Raw genomic sequence first — 22,028 nt, forward strand, 5'->3', positions numbered from 1 at the left:
ATTGTACACAAACATATGGATGAATGCTCATGCATGCTTAACCCAGCACATATCCTCATTCACACAGCGTCCCTTCTCCCGTTTAGTGGGGCCAGGAGGCTAAAAGAGCTGAGACAGGGAGATCCCAGCCGGGCTCAGCCTCAACAACAATCCATCTACAAAAAAAAAAAAAAAAAAACATTCCTCACACTGTCTCACCACTTCAGGGGCAGCAGGGCCCTGCGAACTGTGGCGTGCATTACATGAAGATGACAGGACAGCTGCTACAAGGAAAGATCACACATTTTCTGTGCCTGAATTGTACAAATAAAATCAACATTATAGCTGCAGAAACAGTTTTAGTTGTACTTTGGATTCAGTCACTTTAGAAACAAAGACATTAAGTAATGAGGTTTCCTTTCTGCACTGCTGCCACAGCCATATTTTGTCATGCTCATGTTACATGTGTGGAAAAAAAAACTCTAATTAACAGTCCGAAAATCTAGTTAATTAGATTTCATGTAATCTCTTGCCCCATTTAAACAATTCAATTTCGTTAATGACATCGCCGAAGCGCAGTCAGCATCCTGGGCATTGGCTGAAACAGTGACGTGACATACACAAGGCTGAATGTGATGGATAGATGAAGTAAGTGAAGTTAGGCCCGTGTTGTGGCGGGTGCCAGTTGTTTGCTGATGTTAGCAGACTCATTTCTCAGCTAATGTTAGCTTGCGTTGCACACTGTCAGTGCTGCTGGGGAGCTGAAGAGAGGAAAGGTACTCAGGAGGGCATAAACATCACATCCTTAAGATTTGCACAGAAAAACGGTTCAGAGTCCTTCACATAAAAATCAGTCCCCGGGCTGTTATAGGCACAGATGTGTGGAATCGAGTCACATGACTTTCACTTGAGATAGACTTGAGTCAGATATTTGTCGACTTTAAATGATGACTCTACAAATTTCCTGAATTTACGTGTACAGTGTTCATCCTCAGCAAGTCCACACTCAATTCAGAGATTAAGTTTGTTTGAACCAATCAGACAGCAGAGAACCATTAGGAACTGATGTTACATTGGTAAGCTTCAGTTGGAAAAAATGATACCAAAGATATTTTGTTCAAATATACAAACTATGACTATGGTGGTCAACAAAGAAGGAATTAAAATATACAAAAAATGCAGACTGGAAAGAACAGAACTGTTGTTGGTGAAGTGCACATTGATTTGATTTGATTAGGATGTGAAACTCAAGGTTTGGGACTCTGGACTTCCCTGTCTTGACTTGAGATGTGAGTGCAAACACTTGAGGCTTTCCTGTCACTTGCAAAACAATGTCTTGGCCCAACTTCTGGGGGCCAAGACATTGTTTAGACCTAAGTTACGTTACATTCTGTTCACACACTGGCAATACAAAGCAATTCATGCATGTAAATTGCTTCACACAGTACCTTAAAACAATCAGATTGCTGCATGAAACTCTTAAGTACCAGTCTCTATAATCTATCAGGTTAGGAGACTATTTTGCAACAAGGAATAAGCTTTTTTAATCAAGCTGTCTTTTAATGAAGGAAATGTGTCTGTACAGTAAATTCAGTGTTGTGCCTTTTTTGTGTGAAGCCAATTTCCCCCCACAGGAAAATGATATTTCGGATTGAACTGCACTGAATTTGACCCAAGTGTGCGCCACTGTCTCTCTGCTCTCATGAAGCCATTTCAAATCCAGCCATTTATTGTGTGGGAGGCAGAGTAAAGAGTATTATTATCAGTTCTTGAAAAGCATAATGCCTGTTTGGCATCATGTCAGAGGCAGCGGCGGCGTTCCCTGCCCTCTCAGCATATCTGAAACCGGACCTCGAGGGGTTTAAAGGGGTGCGTTTGGAAAAACACAGCGAAGGCAAATCGCTGTTAAGCTCCGTCAGCAGCTCCATTCAGTGTCTGTCGCAGGACTCGAAGGGAGTGAAGCGATCTGTGTTAAAGGTACACCAGGAGTCTGCATTGTTCTGCAATAATCCCTGTATTACCTTACATCTATCCATTACACCCCACCAAATCCCAGCAGTCCTTAAACATGAGAACAGATGTGGTGGTTCTGCTTGGACGACACCTACAAAGAGGATACCTCACACACTAACAGCTGAAGAGTTAAGAGTTCACTTTCCTCCAACACCTCAGACATGACAGCACAGTAGCCTGATAAGATGATAACAGATGAGGCAGAGGTAAAGAACAGCATGATGAAAAGCGAGGTGGTATTTCCCCTTTGAGTTACTTTCTACAATAGGAAATTTCATAGTGTATTACCGCACTCATAACATGGACACGTACCAAAGAAAACCAAGGTCGGCTATGTTCAAATCATAACAGAGAGCATTATGATCAGGTGATTCAGCATCAAAAAGAAGTATTGTTTTTTTAAGAATTCTTGAGGCATGTTCTGCCTTGTGTAGATATGAGATATGACAGGAAATAAAGAGTGGGGAATTAAACGCAGCAAATGGCAAGACTCAAACTGAAGATGTTGCAATTACATAACCACAGTTGTATGAGGTACTATCCATAGTCAGTGTGTGGTGGTGACTGTATGTATCTGTGTGCAGAGAATATTAGACAGTTAGAGACAATTTCTTCCCAAAATTCATCCAGAAAATCACAGACTTTCTTACCCTCCAAAAAACAGACTCATTCAAACCCTTCTAGGAGAAGACAGCATCACAATAGAACCGACAGGAGAATATGTTTTTGCATGAAACAAACCAAAAAATATTTCAATGTTCAAGGTTTACTATTCTTTTCTTATTCCATTTCATGTTTAGCATTTACTGTTTACTGTATATTATATTGTATATATTGTGTATAATATGACTTGTTGCTTTGGTTTGATCTAAAATAAAGCTGATTAAAGTTAAACTGAAATTGTATGGTGGTGGACACGCTCACAGACAAATATTGCTGTCTCCAAAGTCACCAGACTCCTCTGGCAAAAACTGTTTGTTTTTTTTATAGACCCTAATCCTAACCCTTGAGTCACAAGGACCTTGCTGCAGTTCAGGGCTTTGAGTGAGCTATTGCATGTGACTATAGACAGACCTCCAACACAGCTGTGGGCTATCATGCAATTGTGGGTTATATTTAAGCACTATGTCACTTTATGAGGCCTGTGTCTTGAGAAATGTTCTTGTGACCAAAACATCAGCACTTCTTTAATGAATCAATCCAGAGGAAACGTTAGTGTGGAAATTTACTTTTTTTCTTTGAAATTGATTTCAGGAGGGTTTGGTTGCCTGCACCACAAAAAATACCAAGCATGTGACGTGCATGTTGTCTTCAGAATCGAAATCAGTCATTTTAGTGTGCAGAGGACAGGAGTCGCTGGTCTGTCGCTGCTTCCTTTGGATACGTAGTTAGTGTTATTGAGTTACTTTGGTACTAACTAACCAATTGAGGCAGCAGCGGCAACATCTGTGTTTCGTGAGGTAAAATTGCTGGTTGCTTTGGAGAGAGCGATATCTATATAATGGCAGTCTGACAGCAAAGTAGAACAGTGAATATATTCTAAATCTAGCATACACTCAAACCAATATAGATTTTTTTTAGGTAGCTAAAATACTGATGCTAATATATTGCTTAGCTCCCTACACCACTACTCCTGCTGCTTTTCCACACTGGGGTTGTGCCGCCTGCCGTCTACTATAGATAATATGCAGACTATGGATAAGAACAACCACACTTCAAAAATTCTGAAATATTCCATTAAAGTCTAAGGCCACTAGGACAGCTCACTGTAACTATTCTGTTATGGTTACCTGCAGTTTGACATACATTCCACACTGATTTAGGACTATGGCTAAACTGTTGTTTAACTAACCCTGTTACATGATTTTAACAGACACCAATCGATTATTTTCCAGGGCAAATGTGAGGAAAATACAGCATAAGGATGGTTCAAATTCCAACATTATTTTTATTTTTTTTTCAAAAATATATTCAACTTTTCAGCTTTCAGATATTTGTTAACATGATGTTGTTATCCTTTTTCGTCCAAGTCTGTCCTGGTCTTTTCCTGTTCCCTGTTCTCTGCTTTCTTGTCCTTGTGCTGTTTTCATCTGAACATATGTCAAAAAGTTTTTGCAAAGTACTGCATTCTTATTGCATTAATGCATTCTGTTTTGATTAACAACGTTTTTAGAAACGCGGTTGTGATTATAATCTCCTTTTCACTGCATGTTTTTGACTGGTTCTGAGAATGAAAATTTAGGCTGTAAAGCAAGAAGCATTTTGATATTTTCCAGCACAAATGAACCTGCCTGACACCAGTGTTTACAATATCACAATCTGAGCCTCGTGTGCCCTAAATGGCACTTTGACAAATCAGACTGCGACCCGGGCGAAAAGCGTCAACACTTCAAACATCAGCGGAGGCAACGGGAGAGAGAGCCAAACAGAATCTGAGAGGATTTTTAATGATCAGTGGGTGTTTTGATGCAGAAATGGCAAAAAACAAAACGGGAAAGTGTTTTGATGAGAAGTCAGACAGTGATTCTCTGGTGTCTGAACTGCAGCAGGAATAAAACGAACACACTCCGTCTCTACCCAGTGTCCTCATCTGCCGCTACCCCTCTGCTCCCCCTCATCAACTCTAATTACACTCTCTCATTTAACCGTTACACGATTAGGAGTTCATTCGGCGAGGACGACACCTTGGCAGCTCCATCGCACCAAAAGTCGTAATGAGTCTTGTAAAATCACTCATATTCTGTAAGAGGAAGCAGCTCTGTCTGGGTCTGAAGTCAGCAGAACAATTTATGCTCTGGTTTTGTCCTGAATTAACTTTTCACTGCAGCTCACATCACGTAGATTTAAATAGAACTAAGAGGAAAAAAGAAAGACACTTCAGCCATGTGTGTTAATCTTGGCCAAAAACTGCAAGTGCACAAGGATATAATTGGACTATTTGCATTGAAATTATGTTGTTAAGAACATGACGTGGGTGGTTTTCACATTTTTCTGATAATATCATGATCTATTATCCAGTCTGTAATTTGAAAATCAATGTGAAATTGAATTTTTATTGATGTGATGATAAACAATAAGGAAGGTACTGTTACTCCAACTCCCAGGAGGAATCTAACCACCACGGTAAACAAAAAGCAATTATATTTCCACAGGACCATTAAATCAGGTTTTATTTTCTCTGCTCTTGTATGACTTAAATAAAAACACTTAAATTAAGCTCATAATTCATTTTAGAGGGTTAGTGTATTGTAAAATGATTGATATACTTGGAATTACACAACTGACATTGGACAAAACTGTAAAACATGTTTGTCATTATTGAGCACCGTAAATCTCTGGAGGCCCATTAGACTTTTATCCATGATGCTGTCTTCTGTCTTCTGCCAAACCACATGGGTTAACTGCCCTCCTCATAAAACAGGTCAATAAGTGAGTTCAAGTTGTTTTACTGTTAAAATAAACCCCTGGTTCTCATATCTCGACCTTCTTTCTCCTTCAGCTGCAGCAGCGTGATATAGCAGAAAGCAGCAGAGAGACATACCTGCTGCATTATGATGCCTGGTTTTGGCTGAGGGGGGAGATTAGCCTTGCTAGCTGCCGTTAGCAGCTGAATCTGTCCATCTAAAGCCGTCCACCATCAGAAGGGAATGAAGCGGAGCAGAAAATCAATTTACGATGGCGCCGGCAAGGTCGCCTGCTGGCAGCTGCACTGAGAAACCACCTGAAGGTTGAACCTCCAGGCAGGAATGATAGCCTTGTTAGCATGAATGACTGTTGGGTATCTGATGTTGTGGAGGATTTTTTTGAAAAAGATAAAAAGATTAAAATTTAGGTTAGATAATATCAGGTTCTTTGATTAAAATCTCAAAAGCTGTGGACAATTCTGGTGAACTGAAGCTAAAAAATTATACTAATCACGCACCTAATAAATCATTCTGCCAAGTCAAACTGACAGAAAAGCCACAATTTCTACTAAATTCAGGTTAGATATTTCCATCACATTAACCCTTTAGTATTGTTAAATTATCCAAGAGTTTTGTGTGTTTCTATTTTGAGGATCTAAGCAAGATAAAACGTTGAAATGAGAATTTTCTTTGTGCAAACCATACCGTATGTCATGTAGCTTCTATATGATAAATGAATTACCTCTGTATATATACCATGTTTTCATCAGTTAAAGTTGAAGAGATGAAAAATGAAATGAAATGAAAAATGTGTTTTTAAACATTTTAGACCATATATCCCCAATCATACTGTGCATCTATTTAACAATATAGGCCAATAAAATCTTACATAAAAATACAATATTTTCATGCTTTCTTCCTGTGATACAACAAATGGCATGGGCTTGAACCATCATTCACCACATCACGACAATCACCCATCAATTAATCTTAAACTTTTAGCAGCACAGAGCTGAGATTCACTATTTAGCTAGCTAGTTAACATAAGCATGGTATGTCGGGTTCTGACATGTCCACCTTCCAATGTACAAATAAAACTGAACTTGTTTCAATGTTCAAAGAATGGCGAGGTAATTACATTGGCTTGTGTTTGGTGACCCTACAAACTGGGCTCGGTACTGAAACCTGGGGGCAAGTTCAGATACAATCTCAATGTACCAGACCGAATCACAACTCAGATTTTGGTGCCTCAATCCAGTTATATACCTCAGGTGTCAAATACTGCCCTGTGGTGCTCTGAAACGAATGTTACAGGCAACAGAAGCATCATCATGTATGCCTTTGCTAGTTAATGTTACACTCAGTCTGATGGAGGCTGAGAGCCTACTGTTAGCCTGTAGCTACCTTAAACACAGCTAAAATGTCACTTGAAAGTATTCCAACATCGGGACATGTGACAAATGTTCAAACGCATTTTTTTCAAGTATTATTTTTGCACCAAAACATACCAAACCCTACCTACAAATCTGGCATTGTTTCATTAAATTTTTATTCTTAGTTTACTTTGTTTGTTTTATATTTTTGTTTGTTTACTATATCATAGAAATATTAAGGTGCAGGCTCTCCAAGCTCACTTAGCTTAGCTGTCGTGCCCTCAAAAAAGAGCAGACTTTATCCCTGAAAAGCTGAGATATAAGATGCTTCTTTTGTAATCTTACCCACTGGCTTATCTAGTACCAGTTACCTTGGAAATGTCTGGTGAACCCCAGGTGTGCTGCTGATCCTGAAAGTCTGGGCTCTCTTAGCTAAACCGTTAGCCTAGCTTATCTGTTTTGAAGCTAAAGGGGTGACAGCTGCTCATTCTTGGCCAGATAAGATGCCCCAGCATGCCGTGGAGGAGCAGGCCAGAGGTGGAGGTGTTATCATGGGAGGACGACGCCTCCTTCGACAGGGAGCCGTACCTCCTCTCCTGGCTGTTAGCGCTCCGTCACACCAGACAAGATTAGCAAACAATGCGCTACTCAAGCCAAAAGAGATAACAGAGAGTGCTTGAGAGAGAGGGGAATGACATAGGAAGTAACACAAGATACGCTTCATTGCCAAAAGTATGTGGACACCTGACAATCACAGCAACATGTGGTTAATGAAAGTGTCATTCCAAAAACCATGGGAGTTAATCTGCTGTTATTACAGCCTCCACTCAACTAGTTTCCTATCACTGGAATTCATTTATTGAACCATCCCATTCCAGGAAAAACAGAGCCAGGCCAGAAGTGGACAAAAGTCTGTTGACAAGGTGTCTACAGTCACTACTTTTGGTCATACACTATAGTGGACCAGTTCTCAACCCCAACTCGGGGTCACCAAAGCACCACAGGAGGGTCACAATGTTTCTTTGATTTTTAAAGTTTAGATTAGGACACATGTAGATCTGAATACAATCAAAAATATAAATAAATATAAAATATATATGACTGTTACAACATAATACAGACTAAAATTGTAGAAAGTTCCTATAAATCTCAGGAAATCCTCTTCACAGAAATAATAAAAAAGTAAATTTATCCAAATCATTTTACAAAAACCTCTGGCAGTTGTTGAGTTCACTATTTGGGTCAAAAAGAGGTCCCTCAAGGAAAAAGGTTGGGATCCACTTCTGTAGTGTACATAGGATTATGAGAAAGAGGTGGACAGAAAGTAAACCGTACACTGCTTTAATTAGTATATAATGAGTTAAGGTTAGGGGTTAGGGATATTTAGAGAGTTTGGGGAGTAGTAAAAGCAAAAAGTTCATGTTATATCTCTTCAAAAATTGATCCAGATTGACATTTTTTGTCAGAGGCGCAAACTGTCTTTAAGTGTGTACTTTACTCTGTCTTATTACATGGCTTTGTTAAATACCTGATACTGATACTGATCAATTACAGCAGTCTAAGGTCTGTTATTTCTGTATAACAGGCCGTTGCTACGGGCACAGTTCTGATCACAGACTCTGGAGAGCAATAAAATCATTTTTGAATCCATGAAATCATTTTAAATTCACATTTTGTGTCAAACTATTGATATCTGTCAGTAATCATGTAAATAAATGGGATAATGCACAGTGAGCAGGTTATTATTATGAAAATAAAGGTGATGTAGAACTAGCTTATATTTAGCTTCATGGTATCTTGCTGTAGTCAATTTCCCTTCATTTTACAACACTGTTTTAATCTCTTATTTTCATGAAAGTCCTTCTAGGGACAAGTGCAAATTATCATCTGCTTTAAAGGCTATGATACTTTCATCAGATAGCTGTTTTCAGTTTGTCTATAAATACTGCAGCAGTCCCTATCAAATAAACAATATGTAAATAATAAATTCTAGTGTCAATCCCAGTCTTAGGAATCTAAAAGCCTTCCTGGGATGTGAAAAGTAACAGAATAACAAAGAATAAACAAAGAATAAACCCTACAATAAAAACTAAACCTGCAGTTCAGAGAGTTTAGATGGACAGATAACAACCTTTTGGTCTCTCTGCAGTCGTTGTCATGTTGAACTAATGTTGATCATAACAGCAACAACAACACGAACTGCTCCGGTGACAGATAGATGGATAAAACCGAAGGCGGAGGAGTCAGTTGTGTTCCCTCAGCGTGGTTTCCCCTCAGCAGGTGGTCCCTCTGAGGGGAATGTGGTGACAGACTGACAGAGGAACTTCTGGTATGCAGATAATGCAGCGCTCTGCTTACTACTGTAAAACACCGGCGCAAATCCTACTCTGTCGTCCACCTCGAGGAACAGCTGTGCCTGTTTTCACAAACTACAGCTCTGAATGAGCAAACTGTCTCGACACACTCACAAATGTTGGTTCTGCAGTCGTTTCACTGTTGATGTAAGAACGGGCAACACATCGAAGGCACAGGAAAGAAATGGAAAATAAGCCCAAATATACTGGAGCACGAAGGTGACAAAGTTTTATCGACTGGCTAACGTTTCAACCCCCAACATGTCTTTATCAGGACTCAGTACATTCTCAATATATATGTCAGTATTTATTTCCCAAATCTTTCCTGTGACAGGAGCATGCTCTCCAACAGGCCTGTAGCTCCTCATGAGTTGCTTAAATAGAGTTTAAAAACTTCCTACGTCAAGCAACAGATTGAAGTTTTGCGACTGAAGCCCAAAAGTGTAACAAAACTTTGCTGCCATCTCTGGCAATTCACCGCTCTTTATTCACAGTGCTGACAGAACCAAGATGCCACAGATCTACAGCTAAATCACTGGGCGATTTTACCTTCATCTTACCGTTATACTGAGATAAAGTGATATGAGAGGTACGAAAACATTGTCATACAGTAGAAATGTATGCTTAAATGATTGCTTTTTACTAGAGAAATAATGTATACTTCACACTTCTTCAGGTGTCAAAAAACACTTAAATGAAACAAATGTTCAAAGCTATTTTTGAATATGTTGGGACCAGCATTATTTACATCTCCAACCCTCAAAAGGATAAGCAGTTATAGAAATCTGATATATGGATGGATTGTTTACATCGGAGATGACACTTTTAATGACGAGGGGTGCCAGTCAAACTCACGTCTGACAAATAATAAGTAGAAACTAGAAAAAAAATAGCTCCATCAGAGCACACAAAACAATAACAAATAAGAATAAAATATGTCACCAGAAAGCAGTTCAATCCAATCATTAAAGAATCTGTTTTATTTCTGTCTCATCCCCAAAACAGTTCAATCCACTTCACAATGACAAAAAGGTAGAACTCAAAATGTCTGCTCTGGGTTTTAGGAGCCGCAGATCCTCACAAAACCAAACCAAATCTGGGAAAAAAAAGAGACATAACAGCATTTCTCTGTAGTTCAATAACTGAGATGATGTACAATATATACACCTGGTGCACATGGGTCCTATTGATCGGTCAGTAGTCAGTCAGCCTCAGCTACAACAAGACTCTTGGGGAAACTCCACTCAACTTTAATTGTTTAGCTCTAGTTTTGGTAGGTTTGGTAAGTGGGAAAGTATGAAGTCGTCGACAGGGATGTACATAGACCATGCTCGTGTGCGTATGAGTCCTCATATTTGCTATAAGAGCACGGGATAAAAACAAAACCGCTCATTACAACATTGCTTTGTAGCGCCATTAGTGGTCAAAAATGCCACAGGGTAACTTAAAGGTCTGAATACTTTTTCCACCACTGGTCGTTTCAATCATGTGATATTACCAGAAGACACATCATTACTGTAAATTAAGGTTAAAAAACCTCCACAGGGAAACTAAACCTCTGCAGCAGCAACATGTAACAGAACACATCAAAGAACAACTTGTAAAACCAACCCAACATACATCATTCACTCTTCACCGTACCTTCCTGAACGAGCTGTATGTCTGTCAGTCTGTAGATGTGGACTTCAGCTCCTTCCTGCACCACCAGCGTCTCCATCAGAGCGTCCTACCCAGACGACCAGCCCGCCTTTTCATCTCCATGAATCTTTCATGCCGTCTAAAACAGCAAAAACACACACTGGAACAAATCCCGTCGACAGACCCTTCCCCTCCTCCTTGCTGTGGAAACGGGTTCATCTCCACACCAGGGACCTCTCACCACTCTGTCTCTGTCTACCTCCCTCTCTGACAGGATGACCCACTGTGTGTTTCCTCCTCTGTCTTCCGTGTCTCCACCTTTACGCTGCCGTCTCTTTCATCCTTTATTTGATCTCCAGAGCATTCCCTTTTCTCGGCTCCTCCGTCTGGCCTCAATATCTGACAGACAGTGTCCACGCCCAGCCAAACCACACAAACAAGAAACTGTAGCACTGTAATTGGAGCACTCCTTATTTTCTGTGACAGTCATAGATGCACAATTCAAACACGAACATGCAGGATTTCAGGCATGTTTTAAAATCAAACCTTTTGACCTAAAAATATCGTCATCTTGTCAAATTGAAGGGTAACTTGTGTATTTTTCAACCTGATCCCTTTTTCCATGTTTTTTTGTGTCTCAATGACTAATGGGGACAACAATTTCTGAAACCGGTCCAGTATTGAGGGAGAAATAAAACTGAGATGCTGTAATCCCTCTGGGCAAAGGATGCCCACTAAAAGTGCTTGTTTTCGCCACTAACAAGCTCAGATTGTTATTTTAGGAGTCTGACAGCATTATGGAAAGGATCCCTAATGTGTTATAAGACATATCAGGAGCAAAATGAGCAGTAAAAACCATGTTCGATCCTGTTAATCGAGGAAGTGACACTATACATATCATTAGAGGCGAGGCCCATCCCACAGGAGAAGTCGGATGTAGCTAGTTACTGTGATAAGCTAGCAAAACAGAGGAGAAGCCAGGTGCAGGTGCTTAGGGGTAGGGGTAGGGGTGGGGGTTGGGGGTGGTGGGGGATGCAGAGAGGGTGGGGGCTACTGACATATTCAAGAATCCTTTAATACTACATGAAGGTGTGGTGTTTATGTAAAGCAATGTAATTGCAGAAAACTAAATAAATTATAGTTCAGAAAAACTTTCCTCCTGTTTTATGAACCAATTATGTCTTCAGCATAAGGTCCTATCTTTTATTTATTTCCCCCTTCATGTGATTTTCAGTGGCAGTGAATCAAAAAAATTTGCTAAATCTGAACGCTCCTTCAATGACATTAAAGTCTATGAAAGTAAAATAGTGTGACACTGAACATGACCTCACAAGTCAGAACTGCAGCTGAGGAAGTCCACACTTCACTCCGATCAGGTGTCAGCTGAAATAAGTCAGCCTGCACCACACACACACACACACACACACACACACACCAGGACGCTCACACAAGACCTTTAAGAGTTCTTATCTGCGACTGTCAGTTTGTGGATGTGTGAAGGGAGGAAAGGACAGCTGAAAGTGTGCGAGGCTGGTGGTGCTGCGTGTTTCCTGTCCAGCCTCCTGCAGACTAAATAACAGCCATTATTACTGTGGAGGAGCATTCCCTTCAAATTACATGATAAACAGATAAACACACACAACAGGTGTCACTCCATTCCTAAATATTGGTTTTTGGTGCACGCACTGAGTTAAAACTATTTTGTTCATTCTTACTACGCACTGACATGAACAAATTCATGAAGACAAAATGAAAGAAAATTATTTACCTATAAAAATGCGAGGACAATACCTTTAAAAGAGCTAAGAGAAGCATTCATAAACATTAATGTTCAATATGTTTGGCATTTATCTCAAATTACTAGTAATATTACTGCTCTCACAACAGCATTTCCCACAACCCCTCTGACCCAATGTCAGATCTGATTTTTCATTGGTCTTCAATAATCTGTCATCAACACAGTTCACACAGGTTCGCTCTCTAATAAGTCACCATTCATAATGAGTTTTTAAAACACAACTAGAGCTTTATTATCAGTTATACATCAGTAAATAATGATCAGTTATTAGCAAGATTTCGGTTGCGAAGTTGTGAAAATCCCTTTGTATGACCACTTTTTGACTAACTGAGCTTGATTGATTAAAAATACTTAATAAATAATTACTTACATTCAACTACATGTTTTTATCGATCAATTGTTGTCATTTATAACTACATCATTATTATGATATACCAGCTAAAGGAACTCGTCACAACCTTGAAGCCTTGCTTAATTAATGACTTATAAAGAATAAGAAAAATAAATGTATCATTTTTCTAATCTGTTGATTATTTCAATATAAATCAATTTTGTCTATAAAATAGCAGGAAATAGTGGACAAATGAATATAATAACTTCCACAACACAAACTGACATCTCAAATGTCTCATTTGATTTCACCAACAAGCCAAAACCACAAAGATATTCAGTTTAAAATCATGTATGACAAAGAGAAACAACATCTGAGACTGGGATCGAGAAATGATCATGGTTTTCCCTAAAACGATTAACAGATTCATTTTGTCTACTTACTGTTCAATTGCAAAAACGGCAGCCTCTGACTTGTTTTGAGCAATAAAACAACAACATCAACATCACTGTTCACAGTAAATAAACAAAAATCTTAAAGTTAACATGCTGTCGATATATTGATGTAATGATTCCATCCGTTTACCTCCAGAGTGAGCAGAACGTTGTGGAAGATCTGTCTGTCAGCTCGTCGTCTCTCCCTGACTGACCTCCAGACTGTCTGCTGTCTCCGCTGGGTGTCTGGCATGAAGTCCTCAGACAGACACAGACAGTGTCACAAGAAAAACGCTCCCTAGAAACACTGCGGCTCCATCTCTCTATAATTCAGGTGTGTGAATTAGATCTGCTGCATTATTTAACTGTGGCACAGTTGCAGTGGCCACTCTCCCCGCTGATCCAAATCTGTCACTTCACCTCGCACTACACTCAGGGTGACAGGGCCCTTCTGGACGGACACACACACACACACACACACAGGCTGACATGTGCATACATACACCTAGAGCAGAAAATGTCCCTAAGCAGGAATATGTGTCCCGTTGCATAAAAATACAGCAAGATGCAGCCTGTGCAGTCATTTATGAACACACAGACTGACCCACAGACCACATTAAATATAATATATGCACATATAATATTCACTCACAGAGACAGACACAACTGTAACACACACACACATACTTCATCCTCACTGCTTTCTAGGACATTGTTCCTCCTGACTGGATAACCCAGTTCAGTTGTTTAAAAGGTCCAATGAAACTTTACCATTAAAGGGATAGTTCAGGTTATTTAAAGTGGAGCTGATACTAATTAATAATGCATTACCTATACAACACCTGTTTCCAAAATCAGAGAGGAGTACCTGCTGTGGGCAGGGTCAGCAGCAAAATGTATTTTAGAAACCTAAAAAAATCAGTATAAGTTTAAGTGTACTCTATATTTAGAATATTTTCTCTCCTTTACTTTTCTATCAAACCACCATTGCATAAATCAAATATTGCTCTCCCAAAACCAACCAAGCTACATGGGTGAAATCTATAATTCTTCTGTTTATTGCTGTTAACTGCTGTTAGTTTTGTGTTTGTGTAGTTTGTGCTATTGTGTGACTTAGGTGTTTTAAAAAGTTAGTTCTGATCCACTGAAGTCTCACAATAACACAAACTACACAAGGACAAAACTAACAGATTGAGGCAGTGGGAAAAGCAGCTCCTGTGCTCTGTGAGGTAAAATTACTGATTTTTTCAATGGAGTTTGGTTGATTTGGAGAGAACAATATACAACGATGGTTTCCCATCAGAAAAGGCTGTAAAGTAAAGCAATGAAAATATTCTAAATATAGCGTATATATCAACTTATATTAATTTCTTTCAGTAGCTAAAGTACCTTTTCATGACTTGTCCTCAAGCTTAGCGTCTGTGCTGTGCTCTGCTCATCTTCTCCAAACCTGGGGTGTACCGACTGGCATCTGCTGTAGCTAATACACTGACTATGCATAAGGACCTCACACAACCCCACTTCAAAAAATCCATACTATCACTTGAAAATCTCAGCCGACATGAGCTTGGCGTTTCACATTTACTGAGCAATTAAGCTCATGTACACTGTGCACATGAAGTTATGTGAATCAGTGTTAGAAATGTTATTAGCAATGCACATAAAAGCACTAAATGCCATTCTTGCAAGCTGAAACTGGAGTTACAGCCTTGATGCTGGTATAGAAACATAGACATCAGTTATGATTAAGATATCATCATAAAGATTTCAAGGTAGTCCAAAGAGGACAAAAATAGTTTCCACCATCAAATGAAGGAAGGCGGTTTGATTCTCTGAAACTCTCTAAAATGAATGCTGGAGGCAGCGTTTTGTTTATGCAGTGCTTAAATCAATAAGGGTAGACTAAATATTTGAAACACTTCTCAATTTAATGCATTGCAGCTGAAAACCAGCACAAACTACAGCCTCTGACATGATCATAAAGTTGCATCAACACCCTTAAAAACAGTTTAAACAAAAACTGAACATGAAGGCACAATTTATTGCAGGACTCTTGTATCAAATGCCTGCTAAATAGGCTGTGACATATAACTAAAAGCGGTGCAGCCCAATTATGATTCAAGAATCTGACTTATACTGTACTGTAGATGTTTCTCATCTAGTCATTATCCTGTCTGATTGGACCTATTATAAAGGTGAAGGTCTGCTTGGGTCCAGACCTTTGAGTCCACCAAGCTGACTGATTTATCTACTACGAGCAGCTGAAAAATGAAGCCAACATCGAAGTGCCAAAAACTGCAGTTCCTCAAATGGCTGCTTGATGCTAGCTCCCCAAATACGTCAATCCCCATTGACCCTAAATCTTACAACAGAAATAAACACGTTCACAGCCTGGTACAAAAAAAATGTTTTGTTCTCTACAGATAATCTCCCTAACAATTGTACACAATATTTTTTCCCAGGATGATGAAGGTATGACCTGCCCTACCCTAACCCTAACCGATGTCACTCCTCATGCCTAAATCTACCCAACCAAAATGACCCAAACCAAGCAAAGCAATAATTACTAGTGGGCACTGAAGGGTCATGACTTTGCTTTTTGGGGAGAAAAATAAATTGCAGATAAAGAGGGTAATTTTTGTTTTATATAGACCAATTCAAGTGTTAGTTGAAAAAGTAACTGATCCAGTAAGCGTTGAGTTGGACTAACGTTATTGTTAAGCTCACGTTAGATTCAGGCGGATATGTCGGTCTCTAGCGATTGGTTGGGAAAAATCGAGTCCACTTCACTCATGGAAATAGGTTAGAGTCGAGTCATGATGCAATGGAGTTGACAGTTCAGTCTGATATCAGACAAATGGGAGTCTGCTGGGGTCACTAATCTCAAACAGGTGCAACAAACCTAACCTCAGTTCACTTCAGGATAGTGTTTGCAGGTTGGCAGTGTTTGCCGAAGAGTCAGGAGGGAATCTCTGTTTCTGTTAAAAGATGTTTCTTTCCTCTTTTTTCTTTTTTGGCGTTTCCTGTGTTTGGATTGGCTTACGGATCACTTTTCCCCCTTACTCGCTCTCGTCTTCTCTTTCATTTCCTTTGGCACTCCTTCCTCTCCTATTTTCGTCCTTCTCAAACTCTCCCTGTTTGAGTTCCCTCCCTTTTATTCTTTCTCTTCACATTTCTCACATTTTCTTAACCTTGTTCCCCCTCCTGTTGTACTCTTTATACACCCCTTTCTACTTTTTTCTTCTTATCTGTTCCCCCTTTCTGTCCTCTCCTTTCAGTGTGTACTGTGTCCATTTATGGGCAGCGTGCTCAGAGCTAAATCTCCTTCAGGCAAACCAACAGTCAGTGTTTCCCTGGATTTAAGGGGGAATGGAGTACTGCATGGCGTCCTGCCAGAGAGCAACTGGTTCGATCCTTACAACAGACACATTCTGTCAAAATGTCTTAGAGAAAAGCTAAAGACAGGTTACAGTGACAGCTCATAGCACATACTGTACAGTCAGAAACCCCATGAGAAGACGTCTAGAAACACTGAACCAAATCACCCGATCCCTTCAGTTTTCCAGACCGCAAATGCTTAGATTTAGTGTTTGACATCCTAAATTTATCCTCAGCAGTCTCAAACAAGTTAATGTGCTGTCTCTGTGATCTAAATGAATGACAAAAGTCCTTGCGGTGTCCTTGTGGCTTTGTGGTCTGAGATGCACGCCACGTAATCACAGTCACTAGTTCAGCCAGGGACCTTTGTTGCATGATGTCTCTCCACGTTTCCTGACTGTCTTGACTGTCGAGTACAGGAAAAATACCACAAAATGCTCCCAGCAGTAACCCAGACTTTTTCTGATGAGCCAACAGTTGCTTTCTTTTTGTCAGTTGTGAAATATTTCGGCCCTTCCCTATTCCAAGTTGCATTTAATTATCTTAAGTTTGATCAAACTCACATAGACTTTAGACAATTTATCTTAAGATAGTTGTTCCCTCTTTCCTGTCAGCTCCTTCTCTATACCTTCACTTCAGTTTTTCTAAATAGTGCTGACTTGAACTAATAAAAAATACAAATTTTAGTATCTTGTCACTGTTAATCTATGTCATTTTTGTGTTTCTTAAACACCAAATAGAACAAGATGCAGAAACAGTTGGAGCTAAATCACAGACTCCATTAGCTGATCAACAGAAAATGAATTTCCAATTATTTTGATAATAGATTATTTGAAGATTATTTGAATTATTTGAAGGGATAGTTCAGATTATTTGAAAAAAAAAACATTCAATATCAGTTTAGGCACCCTTTTCTGACAGGAAACCACAATTATATAGATCTAATATATAGACCACCATCTCTCTTGTTCTATGCAGTAAAATTTCCTGTTTTGACAAAGGAGTTTGGTTGGTTTGAAGACAGAAATACTTAGTGTTTTCCCATTAGATGACTTATGAACATACAGACAACATACATTTTGCTGCCGGCCCTGTCCACTGTTTCATATCATTTTAAATCAAATAACTTTGGGTTTTGGACTGCTGTTGGACAAAACATTTAAAATGCCACCTTGGGTCTTGAGAAACTTTTTCTGACTTTTCATGGACCGAGCCATTCATTAATTAATTAGCAACTAATCATGAAACTAACTGACATAACAAATGAAAAAAATCTGAATAATCTTTAGTTGCATTAAACAAAAAGACTACAACTATTTCATTTTGTAGTGGGCATACAGTAATGGCTGTATATCATGAAGAAAACCACTGTTTTGTCACTGATTTGTAATCAGACCAATATTTGCACAGCAACATGTTCAGCTGATGCAATGAAGAATATCACACACACACACACACACACACAGACACAAGCAGACACATACACATACCCATCTCTTGGCATGCAAAGGTGTGGACGTGCCAGCAGACCCGACAGTGTCACAATCTGCAATCCCTTCCTGCATCCACTGTGTGTGTCTGTCTCCATCCAGACTGACTAACAAGGTCCTGCTGGGACGGACAGGTGAATATAAGGAGGGAAGAGGAAATAGAAAATACACAATCCTCCATATCTAAACATTTTGTACATTTATCTGTTGCATTTCAAGCTTTTTTGAACGTATATAACGAACATATCAGACTGCCATTATCCTCCATCAATTTCCATACTGACTGTAAAGGAAGTTCACCTGCGTTGCATGATCCATCAATGTCACAAGAAGGTTAGAAGGTCATTCAAATCATTCTGCACTTACAAAATGAATGCAAACTTGACGTCGACTGTGACAAATTATCTACTGCATCTGTGGCAAGTTTCATGAGTTTTCATATCAAACAGGCAAGAATCTCTGTCTCTCTGCATGTATTCTATAAGTCTCTACAAGTCTCTTTAAGTCTCTTTAAGTCTGGAAGTCTATAAGTATAAGTCTCTCTGTGGTCATTCAGAACAAACACAAGTAGATATTTATCCCCAAAATGTTTAGCTCCTATCAGATAAAAATGGGCGGGTGCCTCAAGGACACACACGTAACACCAACATATAGACAGGAGGGGAGTTAACACATGGTTCTCTGTGGATCAGGCGACAGTTAGGAGGCGCATGTTGTTGACAGCACACGATAAATAATGCAAGAATTTTTCCACAAGCATATGTTTCCAATGTGTGTCCGTGCCTTGGGGACATTTCTGATATGTATCCCAACATGTACACTATCTGCTATCTGATTGGCTAAAGGCAACTGTAACTGGAGAATGAGACTGTGTGTGTGTGTGTGTGTTGATGTCTTAAAGGCGACTTAAAGATTTACATATCTGTTGAGTAGAAATTAATCCAACACAACCTGCTAGTAATAAGCTAATTTTGCAAACGTCAACATTTCCATCTGCGACATTTAGCAGATACATTCTTCCATAACACCTTAGGATGGCTGTGCAGGTAGAGAGGTGTTTTATTTCTTTGCTCAAGGATACACTGGCAGCTGTGAGGACAACCTTCATCAACCGCCACCATGTTTTTTTCAACAAACTGCTACAAAATAAGATACCGTGACTATGAAAATATGAACCCCTCTTTGGAAGTTTTCATGTTTAATTGATTCACAAGACTGAATAAATGCAGATTAATTTGCTTCTCTCCAATGGGATCTAAATTAACTGCAAAGCTGAGTTATAAAACACTTGTTTGCATGTGTGTTTAACAGGACACATAAATCATGGTAGTAGTCAAGTCAGTGGGTTGTAACTGATTGTATTATAAATACACCTGTAGAGTGGAAGGTCCAGCTTTTAGTGAGTCAGTGTCGCATCTTATTTAACATAAAAAGTAGCAGCACACACAGCTTCATATCTTATGTATTAAGTCCACCATTAAAGTGAGAATCGAAAGCAACAAAACACCGGCACTCACTAATAAATAGTAAAGTGGGCGAAAAAACAAAACACATTTCAGCTCGGAGTGTGGACGCTTAAAAGCTGAGCAAAGAAACAAACACCTCTGAACAACCATTTTTTTCTCGTTATGGTGCGATGCATCTACTAAGTGGTCCATACTGAAATGTTGACGTTTGCACAATTAGCTAATTACTGGCAGGTTGCTGTGGCTGAACCTCTACTGAAGCGATTTCTAAATCTAAGTCCCACTTACAGATTCTCCACTTATAGTTGCCTTAAGCCAATCAGCCAGCAGGTCGAGTAAATGTTTCAGCTCTGAGCCATCATCAACATGAGGAGGAAAGTCTGAGAAATGAAATGAAATCATCACTATTTTGTTTCTGCAGAATAATGAGGACTTTTACTTTTGACACTTCTGTATATTTGTGAAAAAATCCGTCCACACTTTTACTTAAATAACATTTTGAATGCAGGACTTTAAAGGTCAGAGACATACTTGCCATGTAAAAAAAGACACTTGCCTATGTACCACATGTGTTACTGGAGGACACCACTAGAGGGCACAGCGGAGACGGCATGACGTAAACAATTGACACTGCAACACTCACAGAGGTTACTAATTCATTAATTCTTACATCAGGGCAGAAAAAGCAACAGCGGCATCATAGATCTAATCCCCCTAAATAAAACAGATCGTAACACTGGCAAATATAGGCTATTTCACTCATTATGACAATGTGAGAACGTGACAGAGACGTAGCACCAGTATTTAAGAATGTCACAACGTTTGATGATTTGCTCGGTGAAATTAGGCAGCTGAATTAATGAATTTAACACAACGCAGAGTAAGCAACAGGTATCAGTTACCAAGCTCTGTCACATCCTCATACTGCCCCAGCACTGCCCCTACCTTTCATGAGTATATTGCATCTTGCGGACGTGTAGCCTTAATTTCTGAGGACGTGCACAGGATGCAGCTTCCTGTTGTCCATCCACCACCTCTACACTAACACCACGCTCACAGAGACGCTGAATACACACGGAGCAATTGTAATTAAGTCTAGTGTCTCGGGGCTCTTTTCACCTGCTGCCTCGCTAAGCACTGCTGACACTCACCGAGGCTGACCAATACTTCATTATGGCCTAAGTGAAAAAGAATCGATAGCAGCGAGCAGAGCAGTCGAGTCTGTTCGGTCTCCGTCTGGCTTCTCTGTCAGCCATCAATCACAGACAGAGAGAGACACGCAGACAGAGGATCCGGAGGGAAAAAAGCTGAACAGCAAAGCTTGAAAGAGAAGAGAAAGCAAGTGCTGCAGAATCCTGCTGATGGGAACGATGTGCAGCTGGCAGTTTTTGTGATGACATTAACAAAAGAGGAGTTTCATTGCAAGATTAGATATACAGCATGTGAGAAAGTGATGGTGAGCACTTAAACTGCCTCTAGATCCTCCCTGTGTGGTGGAGATAGCATCATAAATCTCTATCAGATATCAGAATATCGGCAAAACTGAGGAAAAAAAAAAGTTTCTACTGCAGAACTAAATGATACAGATAATCATGGATAAATGACTCCATAACTCCATAAAAATACAACAAAATTATTGAACGATGGGTTGGGCTAATGTCCTGTTAATAAATCCTCTTAAAGATCTAAAGTATTTCCATCCACTGCATCTAATTAAAGAAAACAGAGTTGAGAAATCCACCCAACTTAAGTAGATATTTGTCTTCCCTCTCATATACGAGCCCGGACAAACATTAATCGCTTACATTCAAAACCTACAAGTGGCTAAAAGACTGACATCATTGAGTCAACAAGCCATATATGACTCTTCAAAGAGGAGAAAGGCAAACAGAGGCTGCTGCACCTGGCTCTGTTATTGTAAAGAGAAACACCGGCTCGGTTCATAGCTTTATTTCTCTGCTTCCACGTAGCCGTAAGTACAAAAGTCAGACAGGCCTGTGAAATTTGAATTTCCTCACAAGGAAATTGGGTCACGGAAACAACTTTTAGTCATATTGTATTATCCTTATAATATTATGTTGTATTATATGTAACAGGAAGATGTGGGAAAAATATATAGCATAATGATGATGGGTCATACTAGTATGCAAAACGTCAGGTGTGGCACACACAGCTAAAATCAATTACCAATATGACATATTAGAAATCATGATTTTAAAAAGGAATGGTCACAACATCTAGAACATATGTGCACAAGTACAATCTAACACAATGTACTTCAATCTACTGTACTGATCCTGCAATGGGGAACTTTCAATGCATAAAATGCTATGTGACCAGTACGCCAGCATGTCACCAGACTCCAGACTG

The 22,028-nt window shown here is 39.5% G+C and overlaps 1 protein-coding gene across 5 annotated transcripts in view; it reads right to left on the reverse strand.

Annotated features, from left to right (window-relative positions):
* Nucleotides 1–22,028, reverse strand: part of LOC146318082 (disco-interacting protein 2 homolog C) — a 257,932-nt gene that overhangs the window by 160,259 nt on the left and 75,645 nt on the right. The window contains exon 1 of one of the 5 annotated variants that reach the window (XM_084731549.1): nucleotides 10,765–11,180. The exons of the other annotated variants lie outside the window; for them this stretch is intronic. Within the exon in view, the coding sequence (XP_084587675.1) occupies nucleotides 10,765–10,840 (76 nt within the window). The 5' untranslated portion in view covers nucleotides 10,841–11,180. Of the gene's footprint in view, nucleotides 1–10,764; nucleotides 11,181–22,028 lie in introns of those variants that run through there. 5 annotated transcript variants of the gene reach the window in all.

Source organism: Lutjanus erythropterus, chromosome 12, assembly GCF_056507025.1.
Source record: "Lutjanus erythropterus isolate fLutEry1 chromosome 12, fLutEry1.hap2, whole genome shotgun sequence".
In the NCBI taxonomy this organism is placed as follows: domain Eukaryota; kingdom Metazoa; phylum Chordata; class Actinopteri; order Lutjaniformes; family Lutjanidae; genus Lutjanus; species Lutjanus erythropterus.